The sequence below is a fragment of the Gorilla gorilla genome, chromosome Y (genome assembly GCF_029281585.2).
Source record: "Gorilla gorilla gorilla isolate KB3781 chromosome Y, NHGRI_mGorGor1-v2.1_pri, whole genome shotgun sequence".
NCBI lineage: Eukaryota > Metazoa > Chordata > Mammalia > Primates > Hominidae > Gorilla > Gorilla gorilla.
Genome location: NC_073248.2, coordinates 10,291,500 through 10,307,526, shown reverse-complemented (window position 1 = coordinate 10,307,526; position 16,027 = coordinate 10,291,500). Strand labels below are relative to the sequence as shown.

The following is a 16,027-nucleotide window of genomic DNA, read 5'->3' as shown; positions in this document are numbered from 1 at the left end:
CTATCTCAAGGACAAAAAAACCAAACACCACATGTTCTCACTCACAGATGGGAATTGAACAATGAGAACACATGGACACAGGAAGGGGAACATCACACACCGGGGACTGTTGTGGGGTGGGGGGAGGGGGGAGGGATAGCATTAGGAGATATACCTAATGCTAGATGACCAGTTAGTGGGTGCAGCACACCAGCATGGCACATGTATACATATGTAACTAACCTGCACAATGTGCACATGTACCCTAAAACTTAAAAGTATAATGAAAAAGAAGAAAAAAGAACAAAAAAAGAAATATAGAAGACTTTGTTCCTTAATTGAAAGTAGGCAGGCTTGGCACAGTGGCTTACGCCTGTAATCCTAGCACACTGAGAGGCCAAGGTGGGTGGATAATTTGAAGTCACAAGTTCAAGATCAGCCTGGCGAACAGAGCAAAACCCTGTCTCTACAAAAAATACAAAAATTAGCTAGGCATGGTGACATGCACCTGGAGTCCCAGCTACTCTACTTGGGATGCTGAGGTAGGAGAATCATTTGAATTCAGGAAGCAGCAGTTGCAGTGAACCGAAATAGCGCTACTGCAGTCCAGCCAGGGTGACAGAGCGAGACTCCAACAAAAAAGAAGAAAGCAGAGAACATCAAAATCAGAATCCATGTCCCTGCAGGAATCCACCTTATCTGCTAAGGAAAACAGCTGTTGAACTACCCTGGCTTGAAGAAAGGAGAATTATCTAACTAAAGCTCTGTTTTGCAAGCTCCTCTTTATTTTTTAACTTGTGGGAGCTCAAGAATTCTGTCCTAAGGAATTCTCTCACTTGCACACTCCACCCACTCCCATGTCTATGCAATTCTTCTGCAGGATTTTAGATTTTAAAATACCTGTGAGCCCATCCTCTATGCTGCTCTCCTGCGCATGCCACCAGGCCCAGCTAATTTTTGTATTTTTAGTACAGACAGGGTTTTGCCATGTTGGCCAGGCTGGTCTCTAACTCCTGACCTCACGTGATCCACCTGACTTGGCCTCCCAAAGTGCTGGGATTATGGGTATGAGCCACTGTGCCCATCCTCTGCATACGATTTTGTTCAGAACTCAGGCCATGTTGGGTCTAGAAAAGGCAGGTGCAGTTGTTCCAATACATACGAGGTGCTTCAAGAACACGATGGGAGGCATCCTGTGTCCTGGGGACTACAGGTGAATGAGGGAAAACAAGTGTGTGGTTCTCAGGTGGGGGAAGTGAAGGACCATGATAAAGGCAAAGAAGGAGGCCTGTCAAGGAGGAGTGGCCTAGGAGAAGACCGGCAGTGAGCGTGTAAATGGCACCTTCTACCTTCTACTACAGGGAGGTGCTGGCAGGAAGCCAGTCTGTGAGGATATTGGTAGGAAGAATATAACAAAAAAATATAGAAGACTTTGTTCCTTAATTGAAAGTAGGCAGGCTTGGCACAGTTTCTCCTCCTTCTTTCTTTTTCTTCTCTTCATCCTCCTCCTCTTCCTGTAACACATTGATCCTATAGGGTATGCATGTGTTCACATGCATATTGAAATATTCTTCACGTAGCATAAATGTTCTTGGGTTACTGGAATGAATGAGTTTACTCTGTCGCCCAAGCTGGAGTACAGTGACACCATCATAGCTCACTGCAGCCTCTACCTCCTGGGCTCAAGCAACCTTCCCGCCTCAGCCTACCTGGTTAATTTTTGTACTTTTTGTAGAGAAGAGGTCATACTACATTGCTCAGGCTAGCCTTGAACTCCTAGGCTCAAGCGATCCTCCTGCTTCGGCCTCCCAAAGTGCTGGGACTACAGGCATGAGCCACTGCAACTGATGCAGGATTTCTAGAGTATCCCTAAATTGCCTTTGACCTACCTTGATCCCAGCATCAGCAGCCCCTTACTGACATGCAAGTCATTCCTCAGCAATATTTTTAAACAATGCATTCACAGCTGCAGACAGAGATGAGCAACTAAAACAAAACTGCCCTCCCATATTATGTGATCACACCCACCCCAAACAGCAGAGGAGGCTTCTCAGAAACTGACTTTCAGAGAAAGGATGGTTTGGAAGTGTATCCTTCTGAGGAACCAACATCTGTTGATGAGCAAATCTCACTAATCAATATTGATCCATTTACCTGTCCATTCATTGGCTGATACTCCTGTGCCTGCTTTATGCTAGATTGCAAAACCCACGAGAACTAGGATCTTCCAGACACCTGCACTCCCATGTTTATGGCAGCACTATTCACAACAGCCAAGACGTGGAAACAACCTCAGTGTCCATCCAAGGGCGAATGGATAAAGAAAACATGGTACATATACACGATGGAATACCATTCAGCCCTAAAAAAGAAGGAAACTCTGGCATTTGCAGCAACATGGATGGAACTGGAGGCCATTATGTTCAGTGAAATAAGATAGGCACCAAAAAACAAATATTAAATATTGCATGATCTCACTTATACAAGGAATCTGACATAATATGTCCCCACCCAAGTCTAATCTTGAATTGTGGCTCCCATAATCCCCACGTGTCGTGGGAGAGACCAGGTGGGAGGTAACTGAATCATGGCAGTGGGTTTTCCCATGCTGTCCTCCTGATACTGAGTAAGTCTCACAAGATTGGATGTTTTAATAAATGGGAGTTTCCCTGCTCGTGCTCTCTTCTTGCCTGCTGCCATGTAAGACGTGACTCTGCTCCTCCTTTTACCTTCCGCCATGACTGTGAGACCTCCGCAGCCATGTGGAACTGTGAGTCCACTAAACCTCTTTCCTTTATAAATTAACCAGTCTCAGGTATGTCTTTATTAGCAGCATGAGAATGGACTAATGCAGAATCTACAATAGTCAAACTCATAGAAGTAGAGAGTAGAGAGACAGTTATCAGAAGATAGGCCTTGATAGGGAAGGGGAAATATATTGATTAAAGGATGAGCAAGATACATAAACCACGGAGACTGACCATACACCCAGTTCCTACAGTTAACAATACTGAACTGACATGTGAAATTTTATATATAAAAATCTCACATATACAATAGTGAAACTGTATACATGAAAATTTGCTTAGAGGGTGGATCACGTTATGTTGTTTTGTCTATTTTTTTGAGACAGGGTCTCTCTCTGTTGCCCAGGCTGGAGTGCAGTGGTGCAATCATAGCTCACTGCAGCCTTGACCTACCAGGCTCAAGCAATCCTCCCACCTCAGCCCAAGCATTTGGGACTATGGGCTGTGCACCACCAAGGACAGATAATTTTTAAAATTGTGACTGGGAATTTTTTATTGGTTTGAGAAGGAAAAAAAGAACACAACCATACAATGGATTTCCTTCCAAGATTCTGGAATGCAATTGATTGCACATGGTAACATGAAAAGAATTTTTTAAAGTATTTGCTGTAAACTAAAATCCCCGTGTTGTAAAATATGTAAGCTAATGAATGATGAATTTACTAGCTTATAGGGCGACTGGGAAAGGTGGAGAAGCAACCTTTGCTATTTAAGTAAAGTTTCCAATAATGAATATTTTATTATGGCAGAAATAGAAAGTAAACTACAAAATAAAGAGAAAGTGTAAGAAGTAAACAATGTCAATAGCTGACAAGTGTTCAATTTTTAAAAAAAGTAAACAAATAATGAAATAGTAACACATTTTTAAAGTATATTCTCTTGGTTACTTTGGAAATAAAATAGGTTTTATTACAGTACAACATGGTGTGGGCAAAATTAGGTGGAATCAGGTGAAAGACAGGAAGTGGGAGAAGGGCTTTGAGGACTGTGAACTGATACAGTTTAGGTGTTTGACTATGGCCACTGATGCTTCAACTGGATAAGACACAATTAGGAATCAGGAACACTGGCATCCAACCCAAGCTTATCCTGCCATTGGACCTATGAAATGGGCAACAGAGTAGCCTTTTAGTCTCCTGTTGCTCTTCTTTCCAACAGAACTTGCATATTATTAGGAAACATTAAATTCTTGCCACACCCTAAAATTCTAATAATGCAATGAATATGGTCCTTGACTTTTCTTCCTCTAGCTGCTTCCTTCCTCCTTATTTATCTTTCTCTGTCACCCACCCCAAGGAACCCATTCATTACTTGGCTGTGTTTACTGCATAACATTCTGTCTTAGTACTTGTATTTGACCCTCAACAGAGAGAATTCTCCATGCCTACTTTAAGAACAACAGCTATGACTCCACAGATTTTTTACACTTCTGTGACTAAAGCCTTCTCTGAGCTGTGTGAGTTATAAACATATAAAACTCAAAACACGTTATTTATGCACTGCAGCAGATCTTTGTGCTACCCTGGGGTAGATGTGGCCAGTCCCACCAATGCCACAATCAGATTGCAGAAGTATGTCGGTAAACAACCTTATTCAAAGCAGACAGAAGTGGCATGCTGTAATGTTTAAAGTTCATCAGCTTAAGTGCACAGAAGACAAAGGCAACATTTAATGGTGCTGGTAGATTTTCCCCGCTTGGTGTTGGAAGGCTCTCCAGTACACATTTGCCAGATAACCATTATCCCACTTGAGTAGAAAATGTCTATTTGTAGCCTTCTCTGCAGCTAAGGGTGGCCATCTGACCCAGCTTTGCCCAATAAGACATAAAAAAAGAGTATTTTCAAGTGTTTCTAGGCAGGTCAGATATTTCCTTCCTGATAAGGGAGATCTTGAAGGTAAGTGGTCCATTCCCCACCCTAGAGATCCCCTCCATCTCTCTCCAAGCTAAGTAATAGTGTTACGCACGAGGGAAATCTGATGTGCCGTTTATGTCTTTTCTTTTAATTTTAGTGAGACCACGTCTGTAGTAAAAATACAAAAATAATTAGCCAGGCATTGTGGCAGGTACCTGTAATCCCAGCTACTCCAGAGGCTGAGGCATGAGAATCTCTTGAACCTGGCAGGCGGAGGTTGCAGAGCTGAGACTGCACCATTGCACTGCAGCCTGGGCAACAGAAGGAGATTTTGTCTCATAAATAAATAAATACATAAATAAAATCTCTCGGTTCAGAAATCTAAAGAAAAATAAAATTTTAAAATGTACAAAGTGGGGTATGAGAAAGCGCAAAAAAAACACATTTCTCACTGTGAAAAGAGATGGCCTTTTCCTCGCTTCCTCAAGCCCAGCAAATCCTAAATCCCTCTTGCCTGTGACTTTGGAGGGAAGGAAGGAGGTGGCCAGCAGAGACAGAAGCGAAGACAGCAGGCCACCGTGTTTATCATCATGAAGCCCATTCATACTAAAGAAGTGTCCAGAAAGAGGAGAAACACGGATTTAAGTTTCTTTGGTTATATTTTTAAATTTTGCTAGAACTCAAAACACTTCAGGAGATCTGTATGGAATAAACACAGGGACCGTGACATGGAATTTCACGCGGTCACAAAACGGAAAAGAAACCAACCAACCCTGAGTACTTTCCCTTGGGGTCCATGGGTATATGGGATGGGGTGAGGAAGGTGACGGGAGAAGGACCGTGTCTCACTGCAGCACATTCCCGGGAGTAGATTCACGGATGATCTCAGACACCAACAGCTGACACCATCTGAGCCCAGTTCTTCCTCTGTGCTGCAAGAGCAACGCCGCACAGCTAGCTCGGCCCTTCACAGGTCACCTAAATACAGCCAATCTCCCCTCTCCCCACTTCGTGTGCGTTGAATGGGGTGCCCTGGAAAAGATACGTTGACGTCCTAATCCTTGGTACCTGTGAATGGGACCTTAGTTGGAAATAGGGTCTTTGCAGATGTGATTAAGATATACACAAAGGCTGGGCACAGTGGCTCACCCCTGTAATCCCAGCACAGGAGTTTGAGACCAGCCTGGGCAACACAGCAAGACCTCAGCTCCACTTTTTTAAAAAATGAAATTAAAAAAAAGATATACATTAAGGTGAGGTCATCCTGAAGGTGGTCCAATATGAGCGGTGAACTAATAAGGAGACACAGACGCAGAGGAGAAGGCCACGTGGAGAAAGACATAGAGAGTACAGTGATGCGGCCACAAGCCCAGGGACACTTGGAACCCCCAGGAGCTGGGAGAGGCAGGAAGGAGCTTCCCCTGGAGCCTCCAGAAACAACTGGATACAACTGTAGTGGACTGAACTATGGTCTCCCAGAAAGATATGTCCATGTCCTGACCCACACAACCTGTAAATGAGACCTCATTTGGAAAAAGGGTCTTTGCAGATGTAATTAAGTTAAAGATCTCAAGGTGAGGTCACCCAAAATTGGAGTGGACCCTAAACACAATGACGGGTGTTCCTGTAAGAGAAGAAGAGAAGACACAGACACAGGGGAGAAGGCCACGTGGAGACGGAGGCAGAGACCGCAGTGATGCGGCCACAAGCCCAGGGACGCCTGGAGCCCCCAGGAGCTGGGAGGGGCAGGAAGGAGCCTCACCTAGAGCCCGCAGAGGGAGCACAGCCCTGCCGCATCTGCACTTCAGAGTTGTGGTCTCCAGGACTGTGAAACAATGAACTTCTGTTATTTTAAGGCACCCAGTCTGTGGTATGTTACCAAAGCAAACATGCCCAGGGGGTACAAATTCAACCAAATAGTTCCAAATTTAGCCAAGTACATTCCCTAGCAATGCTGCGAGCTCAGAGTCAAAGGTATAACTCCACCATCTCTAAGAACCTGAGAGAGGCTTCCAGGGTGGTCTGAACTGTGCAGACCTCAGCAAACAGCAACATCCCAGGAAAGAGTGGGGCTAAGGAGCTACTAATCCCTATTCCTACAAAGGCAGCCTAGACATGTCTGAGCCTTCCCAGGCCGATCACTAAGGAATGTCCGCAACGCAGAGCCGCCCAAACATGGGAGAAGACAGAAGTCTTCAAAGGAGCCGAGATGAAAAACCAAGTTCAAATTGTAAACTAGGCTGGGCAGGGTGGCTCACACTTATAAGTCCAGCACTTTGGGAGGCCAAGATGGTGGGATCATTTGAGGCCAGGAGTTCAAGACCTGCCTGGGCAACACAGTGAGATCCCAGCTACAAAAATAAAAATAAAAAATTACCCAGGTGTGGTGGTGCACAGCCGTCGTCCCAACTACTTGGGAGGCTGAGATGGGAGGATTGCCTGAGCCTGGGAGGTCGAGGCTGCAGTGAGCTAAGATCACATCACTGCACTCCAGCCTAGGCAACAGAGCAAGACCCTGTCTCCAGAAAAAAAAAAAAAAAAAAAACCCACCAAAAACAACAACAACAAAAAACAAACAGGAGACTATTGGCTGATAATTAAGTCATCTGTACATAAATCCCTTCATAATCTCTACTGATGTAAGAAACACATTTTCATCCAAAAAAAATAAGGTAGTTAAGCAAGAATTTGTTAGGATTGGTCACAGGGAGAGACTACTTTCTGTGTCTCAATCTTTCCCCCTATCAAGTGTTGGTTATTTCTTTTAATCAGTACAAATATTCTGAGGTGCATAAAGATCTGACTTAAACTGTCATCTAATTCAGCTTCTGCAGTATTTGCTAGTCTACTGTACAAAAAAATCTAGTGGCTAATAGTAAATGTAAAAAAGAACCTATGAATTAATGCTCTGACCTCAATTCATCCTAGAAAGCATTACAGGGCCCTAATTCTGGCAGACTTCTATCTAAATGAAGTATTTTGCTCAGACTACCATAATAACATCACACAGACGAGGGGACTTAAAGAGAACTTTCTTCTCCCACAGGCCTGGAGGCTGGAAGTCAGACATCAAGGTGTGGGCAGGGCTGGTTCCCCCTGAGACCTCTCTCATGGCTTGGAGATGCCATCTTCCTGTGTCCTCACCAGGCCATCCTCTGTGTGTGTCTGTGTTCTCATTTCTGTTTTTATTTATTTATTTTTATTTTTATTTTGTGAGATGGAGTCCTCTCTTTGGCTCAGACTGGAGTATAGTGGCACAATCACAGCTCACTGCAACCGCCACTTCCAGGGTTCAAGCAATCTTCTGGCCTCAGACTCCCAAGTAGCTAGGATTACAAGCATGCACCACCACAGCCAGCTAATTTTTTTTTTTTTTTTTTTTTGAGACAGTTTCACTCTGTTGCCCAGGCTGGAGTGCAGTGGCACCATCTTGGCTCACTGCAACTTCTGCCTCCCTGGCTGAAGCAATTTTCTCCCTTACCCTCCCAAGTAGCTGGGATTACAGGTGCCCACCACCACATCTGGGTAATTTTTTGGTATTTTTAGTAGAGACGGGGTTTCACCATCTTGGCCAGGCTGGTCTTGAACTCCTGGCCTCCTGATCCACCCACCTTGGCCTCCCAAAATGCTGGGATTACCGGCACAAGCCACCATGCCCGGCCTGTTTTTTGTTCTGTTTTTCATTTTCCCTAAACCTCTTGTGTCAGTCTCCTGAGTAGCTGGGACTACAGGTACAAGCCACCACACTCAGCTAATTTTCTTTATTTTTTATAGCAACAGGGTCTTGCTGTGTTGCCCAAGGCAGTCTTCAACCCCTGGCCTCAAGCAATTCTCCTGCCTCAGCCTCTCAAAGTGCTGGGATGACAGGCATGAGCCACAAGGCCTGGCCTAAAACAATTGTTACACACTTTCCATCTTGGGTCCTTCCTCGGAATAAACCCACCTGAACAGGGGACCTGTTCCTTCCTTCAGCCCTTCCCTCCTTCTTTCATCGGTTTCCTTCCTACTTTCCTCTCATTCCTTCTTTCCATCCTTCCTTTCTGCCTGCTTCTTTCCTTCCTTTTCTTTCCTTCCTACTTTCTCCCTTCCTTCCGTCTCCTTTCCTTCCTTTCTCCCTACTTTCTTCCTTCCTTCCCTCTTTCTCTCCTTCCTACTTTTTTCCTTCCGCAGCCATCTCACTACTAAGCCTCATTCTAGGGGTGTCATCCCATCAAGATTAAAAGCTGTGTGACTGTGACAAGCCCTCTAACCTCTCTAAAATTAATCTACCAAATAGGGACCACAATATTTACCCCCACTGGGTTTAAGTGAAATAACATACAGAAAGCACATCACACAGAATAATAAACGTAGTAAATGAATGCATCTGTAAGTGTGAAAACATTCAAACATCGGCTTCCCAAATGTCCCATGTGGCGGTGGTTACCCAGCCCTATCCATTTGGCAAGGACTTCTCCCAGTGTGGGTGATTGTATTGTATGTACATCTGAATAACACTGACCCACCTCCCCAAGATAGGCTAAGAGGAACTTAAAAAAAAAAAAAGAAAAAGTAAGCAAAACCAGGCTCGGTGGCACATGTCTGTAATCCTAGCACTTTGGGAGGCCAAGGCAGGTGGATCACTGGAGCCCAGGCGTCCAAGACCAGCCCAGGCAACATGGTGAAACCCTGTCTCTACAAAAAATTTAAAAATTAGCTGGGCATGGTGGTGCACATCTGTGGTCCCAGTTACGCAGGAGGCTGAGCAGGGAGGATCTCTTGAGCCCAGGAGGTAGAGGCTGCAATGAGTGCCATGACTGCACCACCGCACTCCAGCCTGGGAGACAGAGCAAGACCCCCTCTCAACAACAACAAAAAGTAAGCTTCATAGAAGCAGAGCTGGTGTGTGTTTCTTCTTATTCTGCGTGACATTGAATATAGACATTCATGAGGACCTGTGAGCTGAACAGCACAGCTCACCTTCCAGAATCAAGGATCTCACACCAGTAAGTGCGGGCTGGGAGCAAAATCTCCTGCCACAGGGAAATGGATAAGAGGAGTTTGCACTCCCAACTCAGCTCCTTTATTCCAAAAGTCTGATATGTCCAAAACATAAGTCTTATTGAAGACACACAGGCAGGTCTGGGTCTCTGCTTATGATCCAGAAAGAAAGTGAATGTTTTCTTTTTTTGGTTTTGGTTTTTGTTTTTTTTTTTTTTAAGATGGGGTCTCACTCTGTTGCCCAGGCTGGTCTTGAACTCCTGGCTTTAGGCAATCCTCCCACCTCAATGCCCCAAAGTGCTAAGATTGCAAGAGTGAGCCACTACACCTGGCACTGAATATACTTACTTTGTTTGTTTTAAATCTATTATTTGTTAATTATGGTAAGATATGCACAACATAAAATTTACCATCTTAACAATTTTTAAGTGTACAGATTAGTGGTGTTAAATACATTCATAATGTCATCCATTCCAACCAACACCACCAACCATCTCCATTTGGACTTACTTTTATTTATTTATTTTTAATTAATTAATTAATTAATTTTTTTAGAGACAGGTCTTACTCTGTCCCACAGGCTAGAGCACAGTGATGCAATTTCAGTTTACTGCAGCATAAACTGCTGGGCTCAACCCATCAGCCCGCCTCAGCCTCCCAAGCAGCTGATGCTACAGGCATGCAACACCATGTTTGGCTAATTTTGTTTTTGAGATCTCTTTGTTGCCCAGGATGGTCTCAAATTCCTGGGCTCAAGTGATCCTCCCACCTCAGGCTCCCAAAGTGCTGAGATTACAGGCATGAGTGATTGCGCCCAGACTTAACTTACTTTTAATGGGAAAAGTCATATATAGTTCCCTAGTAAGCATATTAACTCAGCCAGTAATAAGGTAACATAATGAGAAATTATGTGGTGGGTCAGCAAATGGCTGATGTCAAAGTAACTTGGATAACAAAAAAATCACCATTTTTTTTAAGATGTTTTGAGGACTATACACTTAAAAAGTAAGTTCCTTAATAAATTGTAAATGTCAGTCAACTATAAGAATTCCTAAGCCTCAGCCGGGCACGGTGGCTCACACCTGTAATCCCAGCACTTTGGGAGGCTGAGGCAGGGGGATCACGAGGTCAGGAGATCGAGATCATCCTGGCTAAAATGGCAAAACCCCGTCTCTACTAAAAATCCAAAAAAATAGCCAGATGTGGTGGCGGGTGCCTGTAGTCCCAGCTACTCAGGAGGCTGAGGCAGAAGAATGGCATGAACCCAGGAGGCGGAGCTTGCAGTAAGCCAAGACTGCGCCACTGCGTACTCTCCAGCCTGGGCAACAGACCAAGACTCCGTCTCCAAAAAAAAAAAAAAAAAAAAAAAAATTCTGCATTTCTTTCCTTAAACTGAGGTGCTTAAGGAACCTTGAACATGGGCATTCCAGGTGCTAACAAAACAGGATGCACCAATTCAATGGGAGAGAGAAGGTGAGAATGGATGAGCCCCAATTCTCCCTAAAATGCAAGACAAAAAAACCCAAACATTCAATGTTGAGACATCATGGACAGAAATCTTTGCAAGAAGACAGCGTCGCAGTGGCCCTGCAGAGACATCAAGAAGGACAGCATTGTGTTCCTCATGGGCACTCCAAGAGAGGTGGCCATGTGGAAAATGCACTTCAAAAAATGTAAAACCGGCCAGGTGCACTGACTCACGCTTGTAATCCCAACACTTTGGGAGGCCAAGAGGGGTGGATCACCTGAGGTCGGGAGTTAGAAACAAGCCTGACCAACATGGAGAAACCCCATTTCTACTAAAAATACAAAATTAATCGGGTATGGTGGTGCATGCCTGTAATCCCAGCTACTCAGGAGGCCAAAGCAGGAGAATCGCTTGAACCCGGGAGGCACAGGTTGCAGTGAGCCAAGATTGCACCACTGCACTTCAGCCTGGGCAACAAAAGCAAAATTCCATCTCAAAAAAAAAAAAAAAAAACTTAAAACCCAGCTGGGCACGCTGGCTCACACCTGCAGTCTCAGCACTTTGAATCCAGGAGGCACAGGTTGCAGTGAGCCAAGATCGCACCACTGCACTTCAGCCTGGGAAACAAAAGCAAAATTCCGTCTCAAAAAAAAAAAAAAAAAGTTAAAACCCAGCTGGGCGCCCTGGCTCACACCTGCAATCTCAGCACTTTGGGAGGCCGAGGCGGGAGGATCATTTGAGGTCAGGAGTTTGAGACCAGCCCAGCCAACATGGTGTAACCCCGTCTCTATGAAAAATACAACAATTAGCTGCACATGGTGCCAGGTACCTGTAATCCCAGCTACTCAGGAGGCTGAGGTGGGAGAATTGCTTAAAGCTAGGAGATGGAGACTGCAATAGGCCAAGATTGCACCACTGCATTCCAGCCTGGGCGACAGAGCGAGACTCTGCCTCCAAAAAAAAAAAAAGTTAACTCAAGAAGTGGGCACAGCCCCCATCCATCTTGTCTACAGCCTGGGAGGCGAGTTACATGCCACATTAGCTTGGGAGGGAACATGCTCTTGTTCCACACCTGTAGATGGGTGGAGGCCGGGAGCAGTGGCTCATGCCTGTAATCCCAGCACTTTAGAAGGCTGAAGCAGAAGGATCACTTGAGCCCAGGAGATCGAGACTAGCCTGGGCAACATAGGCAGACACCATCTATACAAAAAAAAAATTTTTTTTAATGAGCCGGGTGTGGTGGTATGCTCCAGTAGTCCCAGCTACTCATGAGGCAGAGATGGGAGAATAGCTTGAGCCCGGGAGTTGGAGGCTGCAGTGAATTATGATAGTACCACTGCATTCCAGCCTGGGCAAAAGAGCGGGACCCCCATCTGTTTAAAAAAAAAAAAAAAGTGAGGCTCTTCTCCATAAGTGATAATTTGCTTCTATATTGAGAAAGGACTTTGGAGAAATATACAAGACACATTAATATGGGCACCTGGGTGGAAGGAGAGGGCAAATTCTGCACAGGTGAGGCACAAAAACAGATGCATTTCACTATATAACTTTCTCACCTTTTAAAATGTGACTATCAAAATATTTCATCTACATAGGTTTATGTTAAATGAAACCAACGCACTGCATTAAATAATTGTTTCAAAGTAATGTTGATAGCAGAATGTATGAATTTAAAACTGTCAAACTCAGTTCCTTTCCTTGACATTTTCCACCCTGGGAAAAATCAGTAAAAGAACATTAAATACTACAATGTATGAAATAAGTGCGTGAAACATATGGAGATGGAGGGTTAAAGTCCTGTTTATAAGGTGCTTGGGCAGAGAATAGGCTCAACTGGGCTGCAAGAGGGAGGGTGGAGATGATCACAGCTTAGAATTTAGGCATGTAAGCAGTGAGTGCTAATGACCTACGCAAGGTGTACAGGTGCACAGGGTCTCTTAAGTTGTTCTGTTTGGGGAAAGAAGGAGACACAGTCTATGTTGAACGCAGTGGACATACTGAGGTTGAGGGGTGGATTAGGTTGAATGGTGCCCCCCAAAAATATGTCCACATCCTAACCCCTGGTACCTGTGAATACAGCCTTATTCGAAAATAGGGTCGTTGTAGTTTCTATTAAGTAAACAATCTCCAGATGAGGCCATCCTGGTTTTAGGGTGGGACCTAAATCCAACAATGAGTGTCCTTCTAAGAGACAAAAGAGAATGAATAAAAAATGGCCAGGCACAGTGGCTTATGCCTGTAATCCCAGCACTTTGGGAGGTCGAGCCAGGTGGATCACCTGGAGGACAGGAGTTTGAGACCAGCCTGGGCAACATGGTGAAATCCTGTCTCTACTAAAAATGGAAAAAATAAGCCAGGGGTGGTGGCAGGTGCCTATAATCCCAGCTACACAGGAGGATGAAGCAGGAGAATCACTTGAACCCAGGAGGTGGATGGTGCAGTGAACCGAGATGACACTGCTGTACTCCAGCCTGGGCAAAAGACTGAAACGCCATCTCAAATAAATAAATAAAATAAAGACACAGAAGACGAGACAGAGACACAGAGGAGAAGGCCCCATTTGGAGACAGAGGCAGAGACTGGAGTGATGGGGCCAGGAGACCAGGGACACATTTAAGGACACGCTTCTGTCGCAGGTGGCAGCTAACCTGTTTTCTCTGCACTTATTTCTGTGGCTTTTTGGGTAAAGAGGCAACTAGGGATACTGATTACACAGAGGAGGAAGCTGGAGCTCAAACAGCACCAGCAGGGTAAAATAAATTTTAAAAACGCAGAGCTCAATCAGTTTAATAGTCAAAAGCTATGAACACATCAGACTGTGAAACACCAAAATCAGGTGGTGAAACGTGGCGCTGCCCTGAAGACCTTTGAAAGTCAGAACGGATGGGGTTTCCTAAGTTTTCCTCAGTTATGATTCCACTTCTTCTAGGACCCTCTGGCTTGTGACAGTCAAAGCACCAGCTCAGAATCTGTATCAGCATACAATGCTTCAGGAAAATTCCAGAAACCTAAAATGAATGGGGAAAAACAAAAGAAAAACCAGAGCAAACTGCAATGAAACTGAAAACAGGAAGTCAACACAGAAACATTAAAGAAACCCAAAGCAGTTTCTTTGCAAAGATTAATGCAACTGATAAACTGGAATCTATGCTCAAAATAAAATACTGAACTGTTTAACAACGAACTAAACAAAAGCCTTAACAGATAAAATCACATCCAACAACAATTTCTATTCAACCGTGTAGGGAATATTTTGAGACATTACTGACTTTTTCTATATATTATTTTCTTTTACTTTTTTCTTCTTTTTTCTTTTTCTCCTTCCTTTCTCTTTTCTTTTTTGCTTTTCTTTCTTTTCTTTCATGGTTTCACTCTGTCACCAAGGCTGGAGTACAATGGCGCAATCATAGCTCACTTCAGCCTCAACCTCCCAGACTCAAGTGATCCTCCCACATCAGCCTCCCAGGTTGCTGGGACTGCAGGCATGTGCCACCATGCCTGGCTAATTGTTATTTGTTTATTTTTTTTTTGTAAAGATAGGGTTTCACCATGTTGCCAAGGCTAGTCTCGAACCCCTGGTCTCAAGCCCTCCTCCCACCTCGACCTCCCAAAGTGCTGGAATTACAAGTGTCGAGAGACCACGCCCAGCCTGAAAATCAATGAAGTTGACAAGACAGAATTTGTTCTCAAAAGAAAACACTAAACTTTATGGATGAACTAAAAAAAGCTTTAATAAACAAAATCACACATAACAACTATTCTATTCGTGTCCATGGAATGTTTTGCATCATTACAGATTTCTTTCTATATAAATATTTTTCTTCTTTCTTCTGTTTTCTTTCTTTTTATATTTTATGTCCTTTTCTTTTTTTCTTTCGTTTCAGAATCTTGCTCTTTTGCTAAGGCTGGAGTGCAGTGGCGCCATCATAGCTCACTGTAGCCTCCAGCTCCTGAGTTTAAGTGATCCTCCTGCCTCAGCCTCCTGAATTGCTAGGACTATAGATATGAGACCCACCACACACATGGCTAATTTTTTTCTATTTTTGTAAAGGCAAGGTCTCACTATGTTGTATAGGCTACTCTAGAACCACTAGCCTCAAATGATTCTCCTTCTTTGACCTCCCAAAGCCCTGGGATTATAGGCATGAGCCACTATGTGTCACCTATTTTCTCTTTTATTTTTATTATTTTGTTGTTGTTGTTGTTGTTGTTGTTGTTAAGAAGGAGTGTTGCTCTGTCCACCCAGACTGGAGTGCAGTGGCACAATCTCAGCTCACTGCAACCTCTGCCTCCCAGATTGAAGCAATTCTGTCACCTCAGCCTCCCAAGTAGCTGGGATTACAGGCACGCACCACCATGCCTGGCTGACTTTTTTATTTTTTTAGTAGAGACGGGGTTTCACCATGTTGGCCAGGCTAGTCTCTAACTCCTGCCTCAGCCTCCCAAAGTGCTGGGATTACAGGCACAAGCCACCACGCCTGGCCTATTTTTTTCTTAAGGTGTGATTGCAAACAGAATCAACAGCCCATGAAGAGGAAATTCTAGACAAGTTGCTTTCTCAACACCCTTTTGATTTCTGGAATCTCATCCAAGCCAGATTTTGCAATCTTTTAAGAATAATTCCCTATGACATTGTCCCAACTATAAGCTAGCTCTGTCAGTGGCATCTGAACCAGAGCAACTCCATCTTGAAGAGGTGTTGGTTAACATGAGGCTGAAGCCTGCTGGGCTGCATGCCCAGATGGTTAAGGCATTCTAAGTCATGGGATGAGATAGGAGTTCAGCACAAGATGCCAGTCATAAAGAGCTTGCTGATAAAACAGGTTGCGGTAAAGAAGCTGGCCAAATCTCACCCAAACCAAGACGCCAACAAGAGTGACCTCTGGTTGTCCTCACTGCTACACTCCCATCAGCGCCATGACAGTTTACAAATGCCACGG

General features: G+C 44.3%; 1 protein-coding gene across 7 annotated transcripts in view; it reads right to left on the bottom strand.

Annotated features, from left to right (window-relative positions):
* The window catches only part of LOC129530427 (cAMP-dependent protein kinase catalytic subunit PRKX-like), a 107,681-nt gene that overhangs the window by 76,928 nt on the left and 14,726 nt on the right, over positions 1-16,027 (bottom strand). For all 7 annotated transcript variants that reach the window (XM_055377249.2, XM_063703371.1, XM_055377248.2 and 4 more), the window contains one exon: positions 13,953-14,095. In XM_055377249.2, the coding sequence (XP_055233224.1) occupies positions 13,953-14,095 (143 nt within the window). The remainder of the gene's footprint in view (positions 1-13,952; positions 14,096-16,027) is intronic.